Source organism: Mytilus trossulus, chromosome 9 (assembly GCF_036588685.1).
Source record: "Mytilus trossulus isolate FHL-02 chromosome 9, PNRI_Mtr1.1.1.hap1, whole genome shotgun sequence".
NCBI classification, from domain to species: Eukaryota; Metazoa; Mollusca; class Bivalvia; order Mytilida; family Mytilidae; genus Mytilus; species Mytilus trossulus.
This window is the reverse complement of record NC_086381.1, coordinates 62,741,301-62,753,352: the sequence shown is the minus strand read 5'-3', so window position 1 is coordinate 62,753,352 and position 12,052 is coordinate 62,741,301. Positions and strand designations below refer to the sequence as shown.

Below are 12,052 nucleotides of genomic sequence, written 5' to 3'. Positions count from 1 at the left end.
TTAATGGGTTGCACACTTCTAACATTTTGATATAGTGGCTGATCTACTTTTGGGGTATTGTTTAGGGGGAAGAGAGGGGGAGGTCATGAGTTTGTCTTCGACTTATAGTTTTTTTCAGTTACCCAAATTATGTATGGTCTCTCTTTTTATATAAAAAAAGAAGATGTGGTATGATTGCCAATAAGGTAACTTTCCACAAAAGACCACTTGACGACATTAACCTTTAATTTTAATTGGACATAAAGCAATCTATATTCATCGAATCAAACACATATTTCTTTTTTAGACACGAGACTCTTGATTTGCATGATTTTATGTTACAAAACAACAACCGGAGGCTCAACATGTATTTGTCTAAATGCACCAAGAATCCTTTTTGGCATTGTCAGGTGCAACGTATAAGGAATGAAAAAACAAAATGTAAATTGTGACAATTTTACTTATAGTAAAAACAAATCATATAAACATGAAAATTATTAATAAAATTAAAACATAATAATAGCATGTTGAATAATTAGATAACTTGACAAAGAAAGAAATCAAATAAGACTATACAAAGTTATAAAAATGTGCATCGAAGCATATACAACATCACTTTTCAAAAATGTACATGTTCACAAACCAACTTTTCAAATCAAATACATTTAAATAATAAAAAATATAAATATAAATAAACATCAATCGAATTTTTGAAATGATAAAGGGTTAAGAAGGATAAAAAAGGGAAAACTGATAAATCCCGTATTGTTATTTTACTTTAAAATAAATCAATTCATTTTTATTTCCCGATGTGTGTCATCTCGTTTTCTCGTCAAATTCAAATTGACTTCATAGCAACGCATGTTGAACTAAAAAGCAGACATACTATAACATGTTTATTTGAATAAGGTCGTGACTATTTTTTTACTCAACGTTTAACCAAATTTAAATATTTAATAAAAAAAGTACTGAAATCACTTATTAAAATCATAATTCTCTATGTCTGGCAAATCTTCTGATAATGAAAAAATCATTTGTATAAATATTTACCTTTGATCCAATACAGTATATGGGGGACGGGGGTAAATAAAAAGTTTAACTCGATCCCTTAAGAATAATGTTTTGGAATAAGCATCAAAACTAATATTTGAGCTATGTTAGTTCATTTACCATCATTTGGAAGCCAGCAGAGAACTGAATACTGTACACCTCCCTATTTTTGCGGACGATTTATTTTCGCGGCTTTTCCGATTTCAAAAAGTAACACTTAATTTTTACCAATTTAATTACACACATTTAATTTAAAAATTGCGAAGTTGAAAAGGGCTTTAAAATGCAAAACGCGACATCAAGTATTCTTTTTTGTGGATGAGCACATTCAATCTTCAAAAGCCCTGTTTATGAATCTTTGGTTTTTAATATTGTTCTGCATATCTTCACTTTCCTGTTACCTACAAAATTAATAGACTTTTCAGAGTAAATAAAATTATGTTTTCCCAATTTCCATTATGTATTTCTGTGGATTTTAACGCGATAGATAGTTGTTTTGCGAAAATTAAGCAAATACGCTCGGCACCAATCAAAAAGACAAACATCAAAAGAATGGTGATACGTTCACTTAAACACCTTGCTCTAAAACTTTCCATGTAAAAAGGAAATCTTGTTCTCACTTCTTTCACAGTTGATGCAGTTTCAGTTAATTTTGCTCTGATGTGAGTTTGGCCATACTTTGAATTGTACATTGTGACGTCATCATTAAAGTCAATTTGTTTTATTTCAAGTCAGATAAATAAGAAAACTCACACTCAGACATTGAAAAACGGTAAAGGTTAAAATTCCAGTAGTTTTGATTTGATGAGAAAATCTTGGAATGTTTTAAGAATTGTTGCACTTGAATTATTCCTATTGCATTCAATTGCACGAGTATCTCTTCATTAAAACAGAAATTTAAATATTTAACTTGATTTCCTTCAACTGTTATTATTATACATGTTATAGTTCGTTCGAGTCTATGTGTGTAACTATTTAATGTTGTGTTTCTGTTGTGTCGTAGTTCTTCTCTTATATCTGATGTGTTTCCCTCAGTTTTAGCTTGTAACACGGATTTGGTTTTTTTCTCAGTTAATTTATGAATTTCGAACAGCGGTATACTACTGTTGCCTTTCTTTATTACATAACCCTTTGTCGCTTACTCTTCATTATATACCGTATGTAGTTTTTTGTTCTTCACCTCGATTTTTTGTTTACTCTAGTACAAACAGTAGGATTAAAATTAGCATAAATAATGGAAATTAAGAAATTATTGCGAGTTTTTTTTTATTATTTTGAAAAAATGCACAAATTGATATATTTTATATGAATTAAACAGGATTTTTTTCTAAATATATATATATCGTAAAAATTAAAATCGCATTAAAGTCTAAAATGACAAAATCACAAAAATAAATGCCAGCAATAATTTCTGAATGTACAGTATATCGTTATAAAAGTTATTCTACTTAAAGCTTATACCAGTTGTAAATTTCCCTCAGACCGTTGCAGGAAAATTGTTTTATAAATAGTTATGTCTAATGTTCTTTTTGACGGTTTAGACTATTCGAATTATTATTTCATCATTTTTCTGTAACGTTTATGGGTTTTTTTTGTCACAAAAGCCTAAAGAAAATGCTGATTGAAGAATATATTTGGATTTTTGCATTGGTACAATGTATATCTGTGTTATAAAATCAATTTTCCCGAAAATTAAATCAGACTTACAAGCTAGATTCTTTCTCTGCCATCATGTTCTGTTCTATACTGTGATTTTTCGTGTTTGTTATTTCTCCGCTCTGGTCTTTGTTGTCTTCGTTTGGAATCTGAGTTTTTCTACCTTTTTTCAACTGGGCATTTACACTTACGGTAGTTACAGGAGATGTATTGCTGCCAAATGTAATCAATGAAAACGTCGATTTATTCAGAAATGTTTTATCGTGTGTTTTTCTATGTTGTGATATTATGCTATTGTTTCAGAATAAGGGAGAAGGTTTGGATCCATTAAAACGTTTAATCCCGCTGCAAATGTATGCACCTGTCCTAAGTCAAGAATCTGATGTACAGTAGTTGTTGTTTGTTTATGTAATATATACGTGTTTCTCGTTTCTCGTTTTGTTTATATAGATTAGACCGTTGGTTTTCCCGTTTGAATGGTTTTACACTAGTAATTTTGGGGCTCTTTATAGCTTGTTGTTCGGTGTGAGCCAAGGCTCCGTGTTGAAGGCCGTACTTTAACCTTTTGATGGAGAGTTGTCTCATTGGCACTCCCACCACATCTTCCTATATCTATTTAGTATAATATGTTAATAATTAGACTTAAATGCATGACAGGAAAGTACGTTTTCAGATTTTATATTGATGCAATTTAATTTTTTTTTCAGGGATGCTGATACTAAACAACGTTTTAAAAGCACGGACGTTTAATACCGGAAAATTATTATCAACGAATTACAGCTTTTCTATTGAAAATATAAAATAGAAGCTGTAGTATGATTGCCAAAGAGACAACTCCCCACAAAAGATCAAATGACACAGAAATTTGCAGTATGCATACTTTACAAAACCAAGAAATCGATTATCACGGTTATCCTCAACCCATGGAAATTATCAACGCAAGCAGAAGCGTACATAGTAGCATCGTGGCATAAAATCAATAAAATCTATGTTTTTTTTTCCAAATTACCCTTGTGTCAGTACATGCAGTATGCTATGCTGTAATTGCTATTCTGCTTGGTTAAATATTTTATAACATCATAGTCATCTTCATGAATTAAGTCAGTTTGATTTCAATATTTCGACAGAAAACATTTTTTGGCAGAAATGGTTCTGTGTTGAATGGGAATGTCGAAATTGTAAAGATCAGGGGTAAAAAAGAGAAAAAAGATACCAGTGCTAGTGGAACATTCATACTCAAACATCGAGTCTAGAATAAAGTGACAACACCATAGCTAAAAGAGACAGAGACAAACAGACATACAGACATACAAACATACAAACATACAAACAATGGTACACAAAACACAACATTGCAAACTAAATACTGAGCATCATGAACACCACTTAAAACCTTGGGTGGTCTACGATGCTTCGGAAGAAAAAGCAGATCCTGTTCCACATGTGGCACCCATAGTGTTGATCAAATTTCTAAAGATCTATTTACCAAATGGAACAATGTATTCAACGTTGTCTTGGTTGTGCTCTATTTAACATTTCAAGAATTCTTAACGTAGTCGGTATATCAAATATCTATTTAAATAAAATTTCAAAACAACGGATAATTCACAGATTTAAATCATCAGGTAAAAATCTTTTGTATATAAATATGGTTGGTAGATTGATTATTGAAATAATTATTGCCGATGGTAAGCTGGCAAATAACAATCCGTCCGACATCTATTTTGACTCAACCTTAAATTAAAAAAAAATCCTTGTCCCACTTAATTTCGATTGATCTACAAATAGATTAGGTCACAAGTACGTTACAAATAAACTGTTTTGACTATTGTACTTTTCCAGGAGCACAACACATTGTTATTGTAATATGTCATTGAACAAAAACACATAGTATATATATATATATGGAAGTTTTTAACGACCTTCACTGGCTAAACAGCCCTTGCACAGTGGGTAATACATAGTACAACATCAAGTTCAAATACATACGTCGGAGTTTGATTGTCTTTATGTTCTTATCTTGCCAGATTTTCACTGGTAGGCAATCTTGGGTCGTCAATAGTTACGGCAGCACCTTTTGATGTCTCTTTGTCAATATCATTAGTCATCGCAATGATTTCACAGTGACCTGTCTGTTGTGTGGGTGGGCCTACGATGCACAAATTGTTGTTCGTTGGTTCTCTGAAAATAAAAAGCATTTAGCGTAAACATATTTTATTGTCCAAAAACATTGACATTAGGATGAGACACAAGTTTTGCAACTAAAAAAGTATTCTCCATTACATTCAAAATACAAATGATAAATAACCGAAAAAAATAAAATACATAATAATAACATCATAAACAATATTATTATGAAGACATGAAATTAACAAGAATTCAAACGACATGGTTCATCGATTCCTTAAAGTCGAGTTGACCGTAAATTATTTATGATAGACCAACTTATAGGTTGTTTTAATCTTGGAATAAATATTCACTCAAAAGGAAAGTTATAATTGTTTGTTTAAACAATTAAATTAAATTGTTGTTGTCAAATGGTAGGAATTTATAATAAAACCAAATTGATGATCCATTTCTTTGGAAAAAATGAAAAATTTCATTCGAAGTCTACAAAAAGTATTTACATTATTACTGATAAATATTTAATCATAATGTTTATAAACTATCAAAAGCGATTGGTCTGTTTAATATAATTCTGCACTTTGGTAAAAATTAGCGTGTTTATGTTCATATTAAACATAACATTGCCGAACATTAAATTTTCAAAGTCGATAAGTATATTTTCTTTTCTAAAATCAATAATTAAGTTATTCCTTTGAACTGTATAATTTTTAAACGAGAGGAAATAATGTTGAGCATTTTCGTATAAATAACCACATTAACACATTGCGTTAGGTTTATGTTCTGTTTTTAATTCAAACATATTTAAAGAAAGTTCATTTCTAATACTTAAATCGAGCGAATTACATAGTTTGATACTAGATGGAATGAATGATTCCTGATGAAGAGACTGTCTGCGAGAGGTTTTGTATATATTTTTTAACAACATGTAATTAAGTATTTAAAATTACCATGTGATTCAAGGTACTAATTGAAAGTTACATTTGCAAAATATGACGGTGATTGGTGTCATCTTGTATGACTATATTTCTCTCTGAGGGACAGTTCAAAATTGAATTATATATTCATTTAAAATAGATTAAAATAGTTGTTTAACATCATTTCATATTTTGTCACTATATATGACAATATCTTTAAACCAAATTAGTGAATTTAAATGTTAATACAATTGTTGTTGGGTTTTATTTTCGATATTAGTTATAATTAATTTCTATTTATTGTTTGATTTCAAGAAGAGAAATATGTTGCAAATCAAACAATACAAAGTGAATCGTATTATTTGTTTTCCAAAAAATATTTCCTGAAAAGATTACAGCTTCAAGAAAACTAACAGTAATGTAAGACCTGAAAATATGGTTATTTTCTACAATTTATTGGGCTTCACTCAGGTATTCGTCCACTCGATCTGATTAAAAATGCAAATCCTGTGATTCAAACCTTTGTCTGCAGGGATCTGCATGAAAACACTCCTTCTACTTTCTGTTCTTAAGATTTATTTAGTTTATCTTGTTTTGTCACGGTTTAATTGAAACCTTTAACAATTGAAAAATGAAATTTCATAGGCTGAAGTAATAGTTTTCAGAACAGAAAGTAAAAAGGATTTGGCGAATACTTATAAGCAAAGCTTAATTAGATTGTCTTCAACTTAAGGTCGCTTATACATGTATCTACATATAATTAAATGTACTAACTCGTTATGCTTTCTTTTAAACAGATAAATTCCGTATGCAACCAATAAAACCAAAGCCAACAAACCAATAACAATACCAAAATCTGCAAAAAGATAAGATAACAAGTATGAATTAACAAAACAAGATATATTGTTATGATAAAGATACAAAAAAGTCATCATACCACTAATTGTAGTAGATAGTGTGTGAACAAATGTGTATTCTCATCAACGGTAACACTTTAAGTGCAGCAGATGATTATTTCGATAACCAACGTCTGTTTAATGATGCTTGAATTAAAAATATATTTGAAAATTCAAAACTAGTAGAACTAACGTGTGCATACTATAAGGACATCTGCATGATTAATTCATCATGAATAAATAAAACACATTGGGTTGATACCGCTGCTGTGTACTATCGGTCCACGTGTGTATCATCATCTCAGTATTCAGAACCTCGGATCTGGCATGATTTATAGCAAATCTTACTAAAATTTCCATTTATTAGTTAAGAAATTATTTTAAAAAGTTGATTGATTAAGCAATGCATCGAAAGGACATGTAAATACAATCTATAAAATTTGAAGTTTTTCTATACATGCTAAAGCTTTTTCTAATTGTAAATATTTGAACAAAGAACAGAAAGGAACCATTTTCATAGCATCATTTCAATTTTATGTTATTGATTTTTTGGGAGGAGGGGGATTAAATGATTTTGACGACACCATATTTTCACTGTCGGCAATTTGAAACTAATTATGTACTTTTTTAGGCAAATGCAATATATGCAAAGAAGTTACAAATATGCAACACTTGTTATGTTTTATTTAGAATCATGTGTAAGAAATTTATTTTGTCAAGATTAATAGATTTTAAGTGTTTAAGGGCATACGATACAGTTACAGGGAAGGTAATGACGTTGCTAACGTAATTTGTTATTTTCGCGACGTCAAACGGTGACATATCGGGAAAAGATGCATTTTTCGACTGATTTTTATCATTCAAACTGATTTAATTTGAAAACGAGTTCATGGACCGCTATTTTTCAAAACGGCATTTTGTTTCATTTTGCCGGGAGATTATGTGACCCAAATTTTATAAAACTGTAAATAGAGGATTTTTTTTAAATTTGATAAACATGCAGTAAAAAATGACGTTTTTTCCTCAATTCATGAATATTTGATAAATATGAGTTATTTCTGAATAAAAAATTATTTTGTTTATGAGATATTTATAAAATACAGAAATTACCGATTATTTAACAAAAAACAATTTGTGTTTATCTTTTATAACAAAAAAGTTATGTCTTTCTTTCGAAAAAGAAATTACGGCCACAAATCTGAATTTCGAGCAAATATACAAAATTTCGACCTCAAGTAGCACATGAAGGTATATTTTTTATTACATATTTGATTTAATCAGGTAAAAAATATCCTACATGCAAATTTTCATGAACTTGTATATACAGGATCAAAACTGTATCGTATGCCCTAAAACATCAGTTTATATAAGATTTAAATTTGAATCAAACTGTCGATATTCTATAACAATATTGATTACATGATTAAGCCAAACGCAGAAAAATGCATATTAAAATGTGTTCTAATTTTATTACACATTTAGTAGTAGTAGTTTCTACTTTCTCAACTCTTTTAATTGAAATTCTCAGAAGAAACTGGCAACAAAACATAGTAAAACATTACAAATGTATCCACTGTGTGATTCTGTTGCTCCCTCGGAACCCGTAAAATAACTGCTTGTGGTAGGATACGTGGTCATATCTTTACTAAAAGCTGTCAAATAAAATTGAGATAGATTGATTGGTAAATATTATCATTACTCATATACAAGACATTAAGCAGTATATTCAAATCATTTAATTTAATATATATTAAGACAGATTTTTAAATGAGAGGTGGGAAATACTAAGACGATATTCAATCTGATAAGTCTGTAAGTGGCAGAAAACTAAAAACGCCATGGCAAACTTAATATTTTATAATAAGTTAGAAGATATAAAAGATGTAATCAAACTTATGAAACTTAAACAAACTGACAACGCCATATGTCGTCATCTGTTTAACAGATATTCTTTAAAAGTTAATTAACTTATGATTCTCGTGATTGCCTCGTAAACTATCCGAAGGTATTAGTTCACCTATACCACTTGAAAATTTAACTAACTTGTTTCTATGTTCGCATCAACACCTTATTACATGATTTATGATGGGAGGTATATACTCTTAACACAGGCTAAACTATGACTACATAATATTTGGAAGTTCACTATCTATAAAGAAGGTCGGATAATTTTTTTGTTGCAACTGGCTTTAGTTTTAAGTGATCAAATTGAAGCAAGATTTGTAGTTACTTTTTTTATACACATTCTATAGTTTTTGGTAAGATTAAACAACCACTGGGTCGATGCCACACTTAGATAATGATTCGCCCAAAAAAATACTACCCTAAATAGGTCCGTGTTTCTGTTCTGGCTTTAAATTAAGTTTAAACGGTCCTTTCCGTTACTCATTTAATACATGGGTGTATATAGTCGTAGGTAACTTTTGGGGTTACTAATGCAAATGTATCTATCATCTGTTAAGATTAAATTTGGTTTAAAAAACAGTTTCAAAACTAACCTTGTCAAAAGTGATGATAGTGTACATCTGATTGCCTTCAACCGACAAGTAAATGCCTTTTTATAACGTTTTCTTATACATTCTATTACTTTTAATTTCAAATCATATATACTTACACGTAACGTCTATTGGTTTCATTTCCACATGCATATATGGTTTTGCCAACGGCGAATCAATGAAACACCGAATGGTTGCTTGGTTATCCGAAGAAGTTACCCGGAGCTGAAGGTAACTGGTGCCATAGTAGGAGCACTTGTCTGTAACTTCAGTCGCTATTGTAGAAATATGTGTGTAGTTCATTGGAATTTTTTCTCCATGTCGATATTTCTGCCATATAAACTTCCCTGGAGGCTTTCCAATATTTCCGGCACACATACATGTAATGGTGTCTCCTTCTTTTATTATGGCAGATGTTGTAGATTGATTAACAGTGGAAATCTCAGTAACATTTGGAGAAGAAGCTACACTTCGATTCTGCAATGCAGTTGTAGATTCATCTTCTAGTAAATCGACAATCGCTGCGTATTGAGGTTTTGACGGTGGAGCTGCAAAAACATATTAATATTCCACTACAGTTTGAACTTGTATGAGCTAGACGTATGACATATGGGTTAAAAATTAATAACATTAAACAAGTAGGAGTGCGTTTATCAAATGCATATCATAATCAAATAAGTCCTTTATAAGGCTGCATTTGTCTTAGTACCATGCTTTCTTGTTTTCTTGTAACAGATAAAAAAAATAATATCTGGTTTATCATATCCAAATAAATAATTTGCAATATATTTTTCTATACAAAGAAAAGAGATGGGTTTTGTATTGTTCTTTCACTCTATGACAGCTACCACATACGTATGCATGTGTATTGTTCTTGCAAAAGTACTGTTTATTAATATAGAAACTAATTTAGCCAATGTCAAATCATTTGGGACAACTTGAACGATTTCTGTTTTCATTGCTCGTTACGTCAGTTTTTGATTTGTCATCTTCCTGTTTACATATATTTTGTTTGATCAACGTTGATCCGCTGTTGATAAATTATCATGAATCGTATAGTAGGGATGATTATGAATAGCAAATATTTAGATCGACTATATTTCAAATCCTCGGGTTTTAAAGATGCTTGTTTTGTTTGATTTGTTCGTTAAGTTAGTTTAATGTTTTTTAATGTTTAATTGTACAAGTTATTTACTACCTTTCACATTAAGTGTTGTAATTTCTGAATGACTTTCTTCTGTTCTACCGTTTTGGCCAAGAAACACAATGGAACAACTATAGTTGGTTTGATCATTGCATGTTAAATTATTGAATATCATAACAGCTTCTGTAGACACTTTACTTATATTCATCAGTGTGACTCTTCCTTCCAAATATCGACCCTTTGTTGTCAACCTAGGCTTCTCATCTGGTAAAAATGTTGCAACTGTTTCGTTGTTAGCTTTTAACTCGATTGTAAATATTTTAGTCGCATCTTGCCTGATGTATGAACACTGTATTCGTGTACCACCTTCTCCAATTACCCCGGATATGTTTTTATTAATTAGGACTGTAATGGAATATGACCCTATAAAGGAATTCAAAATTAGTAAGACCATTCTAAAGCTTTTTGTGTTTGTTTTTGAATACAGATCCAGTACCAGTAGTTCGTTTTTGGACTTTACATAAAGTTATAATACAATAAACAACTTATTTTCGAGGATACCATTTTGAATGATCCAGATTGACATGTTGCACCCGTCGTTTTGTTCTTGTTAGTATATACCCAATTATAAGTCTAATTCAGTAAATCACATTCGGAATAAGGGGACAGGATTGCAGACAATTTGAACATGTGATATCGTTCGTAAAATTAACGAAGGAATGATTTCAACTTCACCAATTAGAACTCTTGATTTGAAAACTCCTCTATTATCAACCCTATATCTAGGAAAATTGAGATGGAAAATAAAACCTCTGGATTGTCGTATCAACTAGGAGATATGAACTCCGAATCCAGGTGGGCTGGATTGTTGCTACATGTACACAGAAATCTAAAAGTGGTCACAAGGTTATTTTTACTTGCTGGGTACGGCAATTTATTTAAACATTACTCGTATCAAACGTGTAGCGGTTGGTTAAACCATTAATTGCACACATAAATAATCTACTGAATTTGTTCTCTCTAAGCCATATGACATTTTTTGGGATGTGTCATTATATTAATGCATACATTTATACTAAAACATGATAGTACTAGGAATATCAAGTGATGAAGAAAAAATACAATTAAAGCTTACCGTAAATCTTGAATATTATAATAAAAGAAATGGTATGAATGTACTGTGAAATATTCATGTTCTTTGGGTTATCTGTATTTCAAATCACTTATTTCACACAATCTTTAGAATTATAAATCCTTTTTCGAATATATAAATATATCTCATTTACTAAAAATAGCATGCATAAGTGATTAACAAGTAGATTAAAAGTGATTTGTATTGTTTACATTAAATTGCTTTGTTTAAGTATCACATGTTATTGGAATTCCCGTTTCCTTTTACGGCCTATTCGTATATTTTTTCTTTATATCGTATAATTATTTTGTTCAAATGGTCGATTTTCGTAATAACTTGTATGATCAGAACTAATAAAAACAATAATACCGTTGCCAGTTTATTTGTCAGTTATTTCTTGGGGAACATGTTTGACCAGGAATTCTGAAATCCATTATTTTGGGAGCCAAGAACACAACAGATTTATGAACTTCAAACAAAATATACCTTCACACTCAATATGTCAAACATTGACACAAATAAATCGTGAAATGAAAAAAAAGAACTGGCCATAATATGAGGGGAAAAAAGAACAAATACTCAAAAGACCACACATCAAAATCCACGACTGTCCAAATGCGAGCTGGTAATTAAAATCCTCGGAGAAAGTTATTGCTATT

The 12,052-nt window shown here is 30.4% G+C and overlaps 1 protein-coding gene across 2 annotated transcripts; it reads right to left on the bottom strand.

Annotated features, from left to right (window-relative positions):
- Positions 1-819: 819 nt before the first annotated feature.
- LOC134684110 (uncharacterized) lies at positions 820-11,550 on the bottom strand. 2 transcript variants are annotated; one of them, XM_063543385.1, is made up of 8 exons: positions 11,397-11,550; positions 10,316-10,684; positions 9,237-9,665; positions 8,185-8,274; positions 6,501-6,582; positions 4,675-4,866; positions 2,737-2,898; positions 820-1,430 (listed from the first exon to the last, which is right to left on the bottom strand). In XM_063543385.1, exons 1-6 carry the CDS (start codon positions 11,452-11,454, stop codon positions 4,701-4,703), a joined length of 1,194 nt encoding a protein of 397 aa, XP_063399455.1. In that variant the 5' UTR covers positions 11,455-11,550; the 3' UTR covers positions 820-1,430; positions 2,737-2,898; positions 4,675-4,700. The 2 variants fall into 2 exon arrangements, with proteins under 2 accessions (XP_063399455.1, XP_063399456.1); XM_063543386.1 differs by lacking the exon at positions 8,185-8,274.
- Between the last annotated feature and the right edge of the window lie 502 nt (positions 11,551-12,052).